Source organism: Contarinia nasturtii, unplaced genomic scaffold (assembly GCF_009176525.2).
Source record: "Contarinia nasturtii isolate CC-2019 unplaced genomic scaffold, AAFC_CNas_1.1 Cnas_scaffold_414, whole genome shotgun sequence".
NCBI classification, from domain to species: Eukaryota; Metazoa; Arthropoda; class Insecta; order Diptera; family Cecidomyiidae; genus Contarinia; species Contarinia nasturtii.
In genome coordinates, this window is record NW_022197768.1 from 1,177,001 (window position 1) to 1,192,063 (window position 15,063).

The window sequence follows — 15,063 nt, forward strand, 5'->3', positions numbered from 1 at the left end:
CAAACAAAGTTCAATAAAAATGAATCATTGCAAACATTATAAGTGTGTGCGACTGTGCGTATTTCTCATGTAATCGTGGGCGCATATGCACTTGAAATAATCAAATTTCGAATGGAACAGATGGTGAGTGTTTTAATCACATTTTGTGAAATTTGGTGATTTCTCTCACCTTTTCATTGCCACATTAACTGTTGCACACTATCAGCGTAAATGTTTCCATAAAAATGGGTACAAATCATCGAGTCTATGCCTTTGTCTATATCAAATGCATTCATATACATACACAGTACGTTCAGATAGACAAGGTTCATTGGATGCGCTCGCGATTGTAGAAGGAAAAAAATACTTAATATTTTTTGTGATTATGTCGCATCGTTTTCGTTTTTGTGTATATTGTCGTTGCGTATCTATTGCAATTTAGATTTAATACTTGAAAAGAGTTTAAGATTAAGCTTTCTCTTTCTCTCTCTCTCTCTCTCTCTCTCGTTCTCGCTCTGGCTATATCTATCATTTTGTGCAAGTAAAGAATTTCAACACAAACTGCTGTGCGATGCATACGTAGCGCATCGGTTCGATCATAATATGAAACTACAATACCTTTTAATACACAAACACGACGGTTGTCATAGAGAACCAGTTCTGCTTTCCATTCAACTTGGTTTATGCACTACCAATGCTATTGCAATGTTTTACTCCGTCTTTTATTTAATTTGGTGTGACCAATGATCAAAAACAAACGTTACTTTTCTCCCATTTACTCTTGAATACGCAAAAATATTTCAACAAAATTTGCTGTAGTTAAACGAGGCTTCGTAAATAATGCCATCCGGAATTGTCTATGCAATGCATTTTTCATTCTTTTCGAATGACTGATGCATTGCGAAAATGCAACGTCAATAAAAAATGTTCACCATTCCAAATAAAATTTGTTTTTGCATTGCATCAACTTGTTCAAAAGTTGTAATTCACCCAAAAATTGGCTTCATACATGTTTTATAAAGCATTTTGCAAATAAACTTTTGGTAAAGATTTGATGAAACAAACATCTGCATGTTCCGTTTGTTGTTTTTATTTTGTCCAGCAAAAACGACTTTTCGGCAGCAAAACTTGAGCTGAACAAATCAAATCAAAACCAACACAAAACAAACCACGCAAATAAACAAACTTTAATACTGCTTCAATATTATGGTTTCACTCAACTAACTTGTTCCATACAAGTTCTTCGCAAGCAAAATATGATTTGTGTTCATGAACGGAAAATACAAACGGAGATAAACATTGAAATACATTTTGAATAAACTTGACACAATGTCAGAGTCGTAGGGCAACTTTAGCAATCAATATGGACATCATTTTGATGATGCCAAAGAGATTGGTATCACATACCAAATTGAACGTGGACATTAAAATACTATAAAATAAGAAGCATAAGTAAGAAGAAGGGGAAAAGAGTAAAAATGACTATTAAATTCTTTGCTGTTCGTCCACACAAAAAAAAATGTATGCAAACAGCAAATTGTTGACTCTATATGCAAGAATATATATATTGGATTTGAAAGAAGTGCAAATGGCAGAGAAACACCAACGCTTGCCATCGTAACATCTAAAAAATATACACATACATGTATGCCAAGAATTTATTTATAAGATTTCTCCGTTATTGATCTCGCTGGACATGCAGATGCCAGAGCAATGGAATGTAGAATACAAAACTTTCTTCCCCCCCTCCAATAACAACTTAAGGCGTCTTCTTCATTTCTGATAAGCATTGATATTAATAGGACAGTGAGTAGAAAAAAACGATGGAAAAAAAGCCAGCACCCAAACATCGGATGCAATGTCATTAAGCATTTGGAGAAAATACAAATCGATATTTAATCATTTCGTTTGAGTGGATTTTGTGCACATTTTCCGCAATTACTTTAGACTCTTTGCAATATGAATGTATGTGTGTGTGTTATGTGTATTTATAGCTACGAGAATAAATCGAGTGAAAACATTTAAGAGGCTGCTGTTGTCAGTTAAGTTGAATGATAGTTTCACTCGTTATTCTTCTGTCAGCTTTGTAGAAATTGCATCTCTTCTCGACATTTTAAATTCAAATATTTCAGTCAAAAAGCAATATTCTTCTATACGATATTAAACAACGCAACGATGAACAATTCTGTTTTGTAATAAAAAGATTCCGATTATTTCTCTGTCGTTTTTTTCCGAAGAGATCTCATTCGAAGGAAGAATAACTGGAGTAAAATGTAAAGTAGTTTTATCATATATACTTTATATTATATTTACCTATGGATATGTTTAATGATAAATCTCAGTCATGCATTCATCAATTCGATTATAATATAAAATTAAATTTTTCAAAAATGGTTAACATTCTCTTTCATGAACGAAAAAAAAAAGATCAAAAATACATTTTGTACAATTCGAGTGAATTACTAAAAACCGTTTTTTTTTATCGAAAAGTGCACATTGAACGGAAAAGGGAGCCATCAAAAAGCAAACGTAATTTTGGATTATGCTTTGTTCCGTGTATGTCTTTTGGGATTATTTTTCCATCGTGTAATAATCAATGGGGGCATGATGTAGAATAATTTTCATTTCTTTATCACATATAATTCCCGTTCGAATTAAATCACGAAATCAAAACAATAAGCAATCGTGCTAAACCGTTAAAATTTCATTCCGTTTTTTTTTTTTTTGCTTAATTTAATTTGTGCACGAAACTGATTCGGCGAACGATTGTCTTTTTTTGGAAAAGTTTTCATTGATATTTGACGGACGTATCAGACCAAATGGAAATCCCGATGAGGAGAACAGGGTATTAAGGTCTGGTCGCAGCGAATTCAATGATAAATACTTTCGATGAATGGTTGTTGTTGTTGTTTTTTGCCCTTGGTATAGAAAGAATTCGTGAAATGAAAATCAGCATTGAATGAAGCTGGTCAAATTGTTTTGAAAGTCAGAGATATAGTATATTTGTTTTTATCACCAATTGTGGAATTTTATGCGAATCATTTCAGAAGTGAAGAATTTCAAATAACGAACCAAAATCAATTCTAAACAGCACAAAAAAGGGACGCGACACAAACGCGTACAATATAAATTCTGCTAACTAAAGTGAAATGTTCCGTTTCCTAATGTCGCGTCGTAAATTAAATTTTTTTGGGGTCATGCAAAACAGATTGAATTCTTTTTCCATTCGCTTCGCCTTTCAGTATGTATATAGCTAAATCAAAAGAGCTATATAGTGCCTATCATCGCTTGATGCAAATGATCGCTGTGCGTGTTGCTTTCTCATTGGTTTTGGCCTGTTTTACTCTGTTATTTACTGGTACACACACCATCCATGCGCTTATATTGTATCGTATGTTTTTGCTTGTTTACACATAACTTCCTCCAAATATATCAAACCCAAAGAAATGTTTGTTCGACTTATTATTATTTTTTTTTATTATTAAAAACATAAAAAAATAACGGCAATCATTCCTTGTAATTCTCATTCTCCAAATAAGTTGTATTTAATTTGTCTTGGTTTTTGTGTATTTTAGGACTGCAGTCAACATGATGCATGCATGAATAAATTGATATTTGATGATAGTTGAAGGGGGAGGAGGATTTATCGTTTGATTTACATAGGTATTTTGTTGTTGTTGTCGAGTGAGCGTCAAAATGACCGACGTAAACAACTTTATTGAGATGATTGTTATATCCGCAGCCGAAAAAAAGAAGAATAAAAAATAAATTGATCGCAGTGAGATGGTGGGGTGCATTTAAAATTGGTTCGATAGCCTGTTGTACGTTTACATTCATTAAAGATAGTTTTGTGTGCCTGAATGTCCAATGGTAAATACATGATTTATGTTCGATACTTTCGTATAATATGAATGATTTGTAAAATAAATTTGAATAATTTGTAAAACATTGTGTATATCGAGTTTGACCCGTTGTTAAGACCGAACGAGAAAGAAAACCAAATAACCAACAATGTAACAATGAAATCCGGTAATCGAAATGCATCACAATGCATACAAATCATATCGTATTGATGGCAAAAATGTGCGTGATCATTTTGGAATTTACGATTTACCTTTTGAGAACATTTTCGTGCTCATGTGTGCCCAAGTAAATGTGGTCTTCTTTAGGTTGATGTCGGTGACGTGAGCAATCCAAGATGCAACAATATATTTGTGGTGGTGGTGATGATGATGATGGTGATGATGATGATGATGTTGTTGTCGATTCTTTTTCGATGATTATGTCGATGTTTTAGGCATTCCATTATGCATACACAGCAGTCAATATGTTAATCGATCATTTTGTATAAAACAGTGGATTATTATGAAAACAAAGTAATCGCTTTGGATAGATGAGCAAGCTACTTCAGTATGTTGTTTATTGATATTTAGATGGATTTAAACGATAAAGAATGGTCTTTTTATGCAGGATTATGATCACATATACATTGAAAAACCATGGAGAAACGTATGCGTTCTTTGTATTATGTGGTTTGTTGTGATTATTAAAGCAGTACAGGATTAAATACTCAAGATGTTGCTCATCTTCACATATTCATTACACATTAATTCATTTCTAATCATTTTCCCCCTTATTCCACCCATTCCATGCTATTCTATTTGGGTACATTGAATCACCACAACACAACGAACATTCCACATCGAAAATATTTATTGTTGCATTTTTTTTCTTGTTTCCTGCTTTTTTACATTTACTTTTTTTGTAATTTTGATGCTGTTGTTTCATTCGTCACACTTCAATCATTTAAATAAAAAAAACAACAACTATAATATATAGTATATTCACTGTGAATGGATCGAAGAATGTTTAAAAGAGTGTACTATTTTAAATAAGTTTTTCGCACAAAGACAGAGAAGAATATGTAGAAAAACGCACGGCTAAAGTATAAAATTCATAAAACAAAGAGAAAAAAAGACAACGTCTCGAATAATTAAACGTGCATTGTGCAATTTCACAACTGAGAAACAGCACTTCGTTCACATTCCATTTACTGGGGCTGCTTATATGTGTTCACACAGCCGGTTTTATCCGCTCACCTTTTAATCTTTTCGAAAAACGACTGAAACTACAGAGAGAAACAAGATGCACTGAAGAATTAAAGTTTCATTCCATTGAATTTATTTGTTACTATGTTGTTGCATTATTTCTCTCTCTTTCTCCTTACATACGAATTTCAATTCACAGCTATTGGTCACACTTTAAATTGTGTTGTTAACGTTCAAAAGTTTTAACTGATTTGTTACAATTTATTTGTCATTTGTCACAGTTTGATTGGCGATGAGAAAAACGATATTCTGGCGAAAGCATAAATTGTGTAAATTTTTGTTTTGATTCGCAAACTATTAGTTCAATGTTCAGTAATTCAATTCCATAGTCAAATCCGTTAAAAAGAGTTCGATGCGAAACAAAGTGTTAAACACGAGCGCAAAATGGTTGTTGTCGGATGCGTGAGAGTTGGTGCAAGCAAACCGCCGAGTAAGACCAACGGACGTTAACTGAATGGATTAATGGTTTTTGTTTGGCCGCAGCCACATCAATTTTTATGTGTTTCGCTTTTTTTTTTCAATAAGCGATTTGTGTCGTTATTTTTTTTGTTTCATTCCTACATATACATATTGATATAAATATGTATGTGTATATAGCGTATAGTGTAAAATGTGTAAGCTGGAGCGTAGCGACTCTATAATTTCAATCGTCGGCGACATATAGGACGAGAAATTATTGTCTATACATACATAAATTTGAGATGAAAAGCACATAGACATATAAAGCCAAAGAGCGAATGAACGACATAAACATAAATAAATATGAATGTGCATGTGCGTTTGCTTGAGCCTGTGTTGAAGCATAGCATCGCATCGTGTTCGCTGCTATTGGCCTTGTTTATGTGTTGTTGTCGATGGAGAATTGAATCGAGCTTAAGAAGCGTTGAGCAAAAACAAGTTGAACGTAGACCGAGACGAGATACTCTCGGCTGCAATCACCAGTATCAATACTGGATCTCTTTCTCTCCTTCTCTTTCTCTATGTGTGTGTGTGTGTGTGTGTGTGCATGTGTTGACGGCTTGGTAAATTCTCTCGCGTAGTTAGTAAAATTCTGGCGTGTATGTGGAAAGATTGTTGGCAAGCTTACATCGTGTTCGTTATAACGAATGACCAAGACGAAATGAACGGCCGAAGGCGGATTTACCATTGAAATGCAACCCATCCTGGTGAAACTAAATAAGAACCACGAATCCCTATAAATCGGATGCAACAGCTCTTTAAATCGGATTCAAGTTAAAAACGGCGAATGCATACCGTAAAGTAATACAAAACTGCATGTATACATGCATACAATCGCTCACACGCATACAAAGCATGAATTAGCAAATGCGCGGTCTTCTTTCACGATATATTCTCTTACATTTTAAGTCATACAGTGCTTGCACATTTATCCTGCTTTTTTTATGCATGGACCATTTTTCGTACATCGATTGTCGACAATATTTTATGTTACACATTCACGGATGTGCTAAGACAACACCGAATGAAAAGAGAAATCAAGATGATGAAGCTGTTTCTACAAGACCGATAAGATCATCGTGATATTTAAATAGGACAATCGCGCCCATATCATAGAACAAACCAATATCAAATTGTACCGGCAAATGAATAGATGTCAAATGAATTGTACATTATATTTTACGATTTCATTGAATGCATCCGAGTTCGTAGACGAACTGAAAATGTGTAAATGGTACATGCCCGTTTATACAATGAATCAGAAGAATGCAAAAGAACAACAACAAAAATTTTCCATCTAAACATCAAAAAGTGTGTGCATTTATGGAGAGAACTGGTTTTTAACGCATGTGTAACACCAACACCAAAACGTCTCATTTTCTGAACGAATAAAAAAAATGTTTAGTACACGAGACACTCTCCTCATAATCAGCAGCAAATAGCATTGGTACCGCACTGTACAGAACTGAATGGCACAGTAGCAACACGTAAATATGGGATAACGATGCCGATTGCTGAGAAGTGATTACTTTCACGGTCTTATCCATGTTGATACTATGATCGATTTCAAGTCGGTTTATTGCCGGTTAGCACGAAACAAATTCAATACAACTAAGGTTCAACTACATCAAATCATGAATTTGCCTACTTAGAACATGCAAATGTGAAATGTATGGCAAATAGTCGACAAAGAAGACAAATAACATTGCTACAAACCATTTGGCATTGTAATTATTTTTCATCTGGAATAATTAATGAGTTTTTAGTGCAATTTAGAGCTTCCAGCATTTGCAAACTAATAAATTAATTATGCTAAGCACTTATTGAATTACAAACGACTTTGTTGAAAGTCTCAAGATATTTTCACATTAAATGCTTATTCCATTTAATCAAACATAATTCATTGATATTGTGCATGGGTTTTAATACAAATTGCATGAAGTATTTAATTTTGGCATTGTGGTCGCACAGAATGAAAGGAATGATTTGTTGTTTTATCTGATTTAAATCCGCCAGATGGTTTTAATGGGGACATTCTTGAAAGAAATACTACAATTTATCGATCAATCGAAGAAAAAGGGGATAAAAACGATTTGCGCGAAATGAATTGAGATGAAACTTTGTTCAATATTATAAAAATGGTATAGCATGCTGCGTAATACTCATAAGCATCATTGTTTTGCAAGCGCAAAGAACGTCATTGAAGTTTTTTTTCATTAAACATAATATGCCAAATACTACAACCAAATGAAATGTACTCAATGCATAGCATTTTTGGGTTTCCTTGAAATGACATTCACAATAAATTCTAAATGTGAAACATCTGATATTGAAGGAACGAGACTGCAAGGAAAATAGTACGCATGCAATCATTAAGTCGTAAAATGAGTGTCGGAATGTTACGGCAACAAATATTTGCTACAGAGTGAATAATAATCAAACAAGGTTTGTTTTCATTTTTTTTGTTGTTTTTGTTTTCGGGTATGCGTTTACATGATAACATTATTATTCGTAATTACATGCCGCAATCCATCGTTGCTGCATGATAGACATGGATAAAGTAGATCCGTGTTCGCGTGCAAGCACATATGCTTTGGAGTTTGTTGATGTGCAACAGCGTCACAAAACTTCCTGTTTAAATGGCTATGACAAATGGAAGTTGAGATGATGTTATCAACCAAACAAAAGTATGGACGATGTAAGTGATAAGCAATTTCAGTTTTTACGACAAAACTTAAAGGAAATTTTATCATAAAGGGAAATACATTGCTCACCGAATTGTTTTACGTTAATTTGGTTTAACTTTTGCATTTTTGTTTGGCATTATTTGTAAAACGGATGTATGGTACCATACCCGAGACAAATATGCATGTTACTGAATGATGTTGAATATTTATCGGTTTTTGGTAGAATATGTATGTCAATGTTAATTTACCTCAACAACAGATTGTCAAACATTAAAGATTCTCTTGTGATCTGTCAAAGATGCAGAACACCCATGAAACAAAATGAAAACAACAACAACAAAAAAATCGAATCAAAACTTTGCTTCCAAAAGAGTGCGTGCGTGTTTTATGGGAACCATGTATATGTATGAACACGATTTGAACGGATAATGAAACGGGAGAAAGATTGTCTTTTGTGAATGAACGGAGCGAGAAACGAAAAGTGACGACAACCAGAGATAATATTCCACGAATATTCCACGGAGACCGATAAACCAAAATCGAGAATATCTATGGAATAACGAAGAAGCGAAAAAGAATCTTGCGGTTGGAAGCACTTAATGCGAATCGTAGGTTTTTTTCTCTTTTGTTTTTGCCACACTAAATACTCTCTCTCTCTCTCTCTCTCTCTCTCTCTCTCTGCCTCTTTTGTTTGTTGTCTGCAAAATAAAGCAAACAAAAGGGAACCATAAAGTTTGCTGATTCCCACAGTATCAGATATTCAGTTTGAACCTCCGTAGCAGAAAGATATTATATCACTTGGCTTTATCGTTGTTGGTCATTTGGTGACCCTCCTCTGTTCGGCCACGTTTCTTTTTTTCGTCGGCCATTCCAAAAACAAATTAATCTGTTATTATATCGGTGCTATGTACGTGTACAATGTGTACATGTATATATGTATGTGCATCGTGATTCATGGCACTGCATTGCATACATTAAAAGCATGTGTATACTGTCCCATCGTTATCCGTTCGTTGAAATTTTACAGTATAAACTAATTGACTTTAAGCAAACAATGGTAGTTCAGTTTACCAAAATTGCTTCTGAATGACGGATCGCAATTTAATTACGTTTCATCTACTCGGAATATGCCAATGGCGTATCCGTATTATATTTTCCAACATCGACCGATTGTGCTGTGTAAAACGGCGCGAATCGAGAGAATTTGGCTTCGATTTTAAATTTTTCAATTTCAAAATCCAATCAATAACCACACAATTGTACAAACACGGCATCAAATTTTTTGATATTTTACCGAACTAAAATTGATTTGCCGAGAAGCAATAAGCGAACAGAAGATAAAAAAAAAAACGCGGGAATTGAAAAATCTCGTTTCGAAGCGACCATCAATTCATTTCAGTCGTTGATAACTACTTTGAAATGTGCAAATGATAAACAGTCAAATGCATATTTGGTATTTTCCACCATTTGATACCTCAAAGCGAAAGAACATGCCAATTTTTTCACATCCATATGACAAAATTGATGAATACGATCCCAATGAATAAATTAATCAAGCATTGCGTAAATTTAATTGAAAATTCATCAACGAACGTTTTGGCAATACAAAAAGGTTTCTGCAATGTGAACAACAACAACAACACAAAGAAGATCCAAAAGCCAACATAACAATTGTTATGCTACAACGGCACAGCGATTCAACGTAAATTCATGAGGCCACAGAAAGAGCAATTCATCGTATGAATCGCGGTCATAATGTTTGATCCGGTTAATGTACACATGAACGAATCTTTTGATGTTATCGAATATCGATATCATTCAAGCTAAAAAATGTTCATTTATGCATGTTGATACCAGTGAAAAAAAATGCGAAAGAAACTGCCACAACTTTAAATACAATACAGTACGATCTCGATTCGTCACATTCGGATATAAAAGCATTTTTTTTATAATTTTCCAAAAATAAAATTGTTTTCTTTTTTTCGCACAAGGTGTTCTTTTTTATAGAAAAAAAATGAGTTTCAAAATAATAAACAATTCCTTTTATTAGCAAAAACCAATCCGAACAGAAAAACTACTAATAAATTTTTAATACGAACTAACCGAACTGAAGTTAATAAATTTCTCTTTGTGCTAAAGACATATTTTGTCGTGGCAAATGTAACAAAAAAAAAAATGTTGTATTCATGCGAGTGTGTGTATTCTTTGAAAAGAGCCGTATTAAAATATAATCAAAATGGATACATAAAGTTCAAGTATTTAATGTATTGTTGTATGATACTCTTGAAACGAAAGGTGCACACGAAATCATTTGAAGTGAATGCTTAAAATTCGATTCAATTTTGTATTCCTTTATGGGCTATTGTTGTCATTGTTGGTTGCACATTTGAAGGGTGTATTATTTTTCGATATAATTCTCGAATTATAGACAGTACTCAATGTAAAGCGAAAGAAACGAGAAGGAGGGAAACACCGAATTTTAAGCGAATATTCTTCTTTGTTGATGTAGTCTTTTGATTGTTTGCATTTCGAATATTTCAACTCATGTCAATGACAATGACACTTCAGCCAAAAGAATGTGTATTCCTTGAATCGTTAGATCGTTATTTGTTACTATTTTACCAGAAAAAAAGAACGCATCAAAATAAAAGATGACAAAATAAAAAGGATCTGATGATGTGTGTTGTTCATCCCTTAACCTCAACAACAATTCATAAATACAAAATGCATTTACAGATGTACACCATGGTAGATACAAACCAACACAATCCTGGATTTCAGGTAGTCAAAGTCAGTTAATCCAACTGAAGAAAAATTGACGATTCAAAGCCGAATTGCGAAAAGAAATAAAAACAAAAATTATCGATCACAGTTAGAATCGTGTTTCGTTTCGCATCGATGTTTTTCGGTGCAGCACAGGGCGACCCGAATAACTTGAAAATTGTTAAGAATGTAATCTTCTCGAAATTATCAGTATACATTTCATGTTGTATTCGTTACCCTTGGACGACACACCACGACATTTCTACTTCATTGCCAATGAGATATTTGCCATTGTTACCAAATGCATGGTGCATAAAAAGAAATGTGCACTTCTTCATTATTCATTTTGACCAATGCTCGACAGAAAAAAAAAGAGAATAATCCATAGAATTTTAAAGAGACTATCACTCAAACATAATTATCGGTGTCTTGTGTAGTTTTTGTTGCACAACAAGAGCGCATTAAATCTATTCAAAAGTTCATTCATTCTCCATTTTACACATTCTTTCATCGGTACATCTTGGCCGTGCGTCTTATTCTTAAGTTGAACTCAATACCAAATACCAATATCAATAGAATTGCTATTAAATGTGAAGAACATAAATGCATATCATACTCATAAGTCATCATTAGCTCGTTATTCATAAGCTGCGTATTGGTGATAGAATGTGTATTGTTATCTAATGCATTTTCTATACCTGCATTAATAAGTTGACCGAAAAAATAAAATTCTTGTTGGAGAATTTAAATGGTTCGGACCGTTTGCTATAACGTATAAGGAGACACCGCGTTGTTCAACAACAACAAATCTACACTCATTTTTGGTAATGTATGCGAGCTAATTTATTCGATTATAAAAATTATGAGCATGTCGATTTTTTTCCCAAAGAGCATGTCATCATTCTTGCTATTGTAAACGGGTTTTTGAGACCGTGAAAATTCTGGTTTCATCGTTTTAATTATTCATATTTTTCATATAAATTTTTTTTTTTCTTTTATCTGACAATATTTTTCAATTCGTCTCCCTCGATTAATTTCAACTCTTATTCATATTTAAGTCGAACAATGCATTGATGAAGGATTGTATTTTTTTATCGATTTTCACTCAATGAGATCGGGTCGTGTAGCGTAAAAAATCGATTATCTATTTTAAAAGAAATCGATATCTAGAAATATTTCAAATATGTAAGAGTGCTTGTGAAACACTTAAGATCCAGTTTTTTTTATACATTTGAATACATCATTCATTTGCACTTGACAATATTTACCACGACAAATTTAAATCGAATCAACTGCAATTGATACTGAACGAAATTGATTATACATGTATATTCTCTTTTGTTTTAAACCACTGAATGGTTTGCTATCATGATATCATTGCCATTTACATAGCAAAAGTTTTTTTGCGAAACATAACAAACAAAAAAAAGAACAAGCAAACAAACATTCGTGATTTACATACCTTTTTGAATCCATCGTCGTGTTTATCGATTGTGACTGTGTCGGCGTTGTCGAGTTTTTTGTATTTACTTGCTCGACCCATTTTTTTGCTATCTGCTGAATCGATGTTCCAACTTTTTATTTCACAATTTAGCTATTGTTTTTTTAAAGGGTTTTTTTTGTCAACCACCCAATTCTGCGATTTGCAAACTGCACTCTTAAACCGTGTTAAATATACAACAATATACAAGGTACTGAATATGTATCACCAAATATTAATTCGAGATTTTGTAAACAAACACTAAATACGTGATGAATGTAGAAAAAGAAAATTTGTTCAAAATTAGATGGTCTTGTTGCCAGCACGTCTAAGTTAATACTGTCGAAGATGATTTCTGATCCAAAATGTTATGGTAAAAATCAACAAAACCTATATTCTCTACATTTTTTTTTTTTCAATTTTTCTTTAACCATTGTCTGTCTCTTTCTCTTTTGAAAAAATTCTTGATGCACTACGAGTCAAAGTGTGTTATGCCTTGTGCGTATGTGTGCATGTGTATATGTGGTGTATGTGTTTTCGGTGTTGCATTTGAAGCCGGCGTTTATTTCATTTTCAATTAAGGATATCGTTGTATTGCATGTGCACACCGACCTAATAATAGTGTGAGCATTAAATTTTTTTTTTCGATTGCTTATCCACAGTTTTCGTCTTTGGGCCTTGCAGATAGACCTTCGGCTTGTTTTCTTCTGCTTCTTCTTCTTTGTGAGATCCTTTTTGACGATGTCTTTTGTATATATTCTATGTGTCAGATATATTTTAAATAGCACCGTTCGTATTGTTGTTCTTGAGTATTGTAATATCACCACGGGGTACTAATGTTTTTTTTCGCTCTTTTTCTCTCTCTAGATGCCCGTTTTTTTCTCTACATTTAAATGGTCGCTGTGATGGATCATTCACTCTAATGTAAAATGTATGTTGTGTCCCAGAGAAAAGTGCTTTGTACGCTGTGTCGTCCATTGCACGCTTCAACATAAATATTAGGTGTTGAAGTGAATTCATTTCTTCAACACATCTAATACCTGATGCAAACAGTTTTTCTAATTTATTTCAACCTCTTCTCTTAAGGCTTTCTCTTGTGTGTGTTTTTTTCTTCACGTCTTCGGCAAAGAATTATTTACGCAACACTTCTCATCTTAGATATGATTTCAATGTGCATCGAATGTAGTTATCAGTTTGTTTTGCTTTTTATCGGTTCGTTCCATGAAAACTGAGACAAAGGACGATTTAAAGTGTGAAGTCGCATTGAAAATGTCTTGAAATTCTTGGCAACGTTGAATCATTATCTGTTCTCTTTTTATAAAATTTGTATCATCAATTAGTCGTTCTAGGGATGTCACGTATAATTTGTTCAGTTGGATCTGGTGTGCGTGACAAATATTTCCTTTTGTTTGCTGTAACTGCATACCGATAAGTCGAGACATCAATTTGTTATGTGTGTATGTTCGTGTTTGTTTTTTTCTAAATAAAACTATTTTTACGTTATTTTCTTGACGAAATATTTTTATAGACCTAGAGAATCGCGTCTGTGTCCAAGTTTTTATTGAGTCATCATTATCTTTGTATAACATATGCGAGTTTATTTATTTTTTCAAATATTTTATGGTGACGGAATAATGCATAATGGGAATTCAAAGAAAAGACCGGATTTGTTGTAACATCTTCAAATCGATTCGACTACTGTGTAGCCAAAAATTGGATAAATTGTACAAAACTTAACACTAGGATTGTAATGAAAAGTAGAATAAGCGGATGAGCACTGAATTAGGAATCCTTCCCTGCTAACATCATTATTGTCATCATAAAAATGGGTAATCCTCTGAGATTTTAATCCTTAAACTCAAGCACAAACAAATGTATGGTTTTATTTGGTTTTACTTCGATGTTGAATGCGGCGCAAAACTGGACAACATACAGAGAGAGAATATGCAACGATGACAAATGACCGCAAGCTCTTCACAAGTTTCGAAAAATGTGAAGATGATGATGATTATGGAATTAGTATTATTGTTACAGTAGTCTCTTTGAAAATTCTTTTGTCGAAATGAAGACAACACGAAGAAAACTCCATCAGACATTTAAGCATGTGTGAAAGAAACCGATTCGTACATTATTTTTTTTTCTTTCTGTGGTTTTGATAAAAATGGCGTACATCTTTGGACGATTCATATTTCGTTTCATAAAGATATCATTTTTAGAAATTAAGTCAAGTGTGGCTGTCTCAATCAATTTAAAATTTAACATTTGTATATGAATGCCACACCTGAAACTGATCGATTTGAACATGACGATTTCACCAAAATGCCATGCATATAAATGGTATTACAGTTGCGTACATTGAACATCCTTAAAAGAACATTTTCATAAATCAAAAATCGAACCCAAACCGTAGCCGATCGCACTAAATATTTTATGATTTAGACCGTCAATGTACGTGTATGGAAGAAAAATACATCGAAATAAATGTGGCATAGCCACCGCAGAGATATCTAGAATTGAGCAAGAAAATGACCATTTGCAATGAAGCAAATATTTGAAGCGTCCCGACAAATTATAGCCAAATACATGG

At 33.4% G+C, this 15,063-nt stretch overlaps 1 protein-coding gene across 2 annotated transcripts in view; it reads right to left on the bottom strand.

Annotated features, from left to right (window-relative positions):
* Positions 1–12,794, bottom strand: part of LOC116338542 — a 28,071-nt gene extending 15,277 nt beyond the window's left edge. For both annotated transcript variants that reach the window (XM_031763883.1, XM_031763882.1), the window contains exon 1: positions 12,459–12,794. In XM_031763883.1, the coding sequence (XP_031619743.1) occupies positions 12,459–12,539 (81 nt within the window). In that variant the 5' untranslated portion in view covers positions 12,540–12,794. The remainder of the gene's footprint in view (positions 1–12,458) is intronic.
* Positions 12,795–15,063: the final 2,269 nt, after the last annotated feature.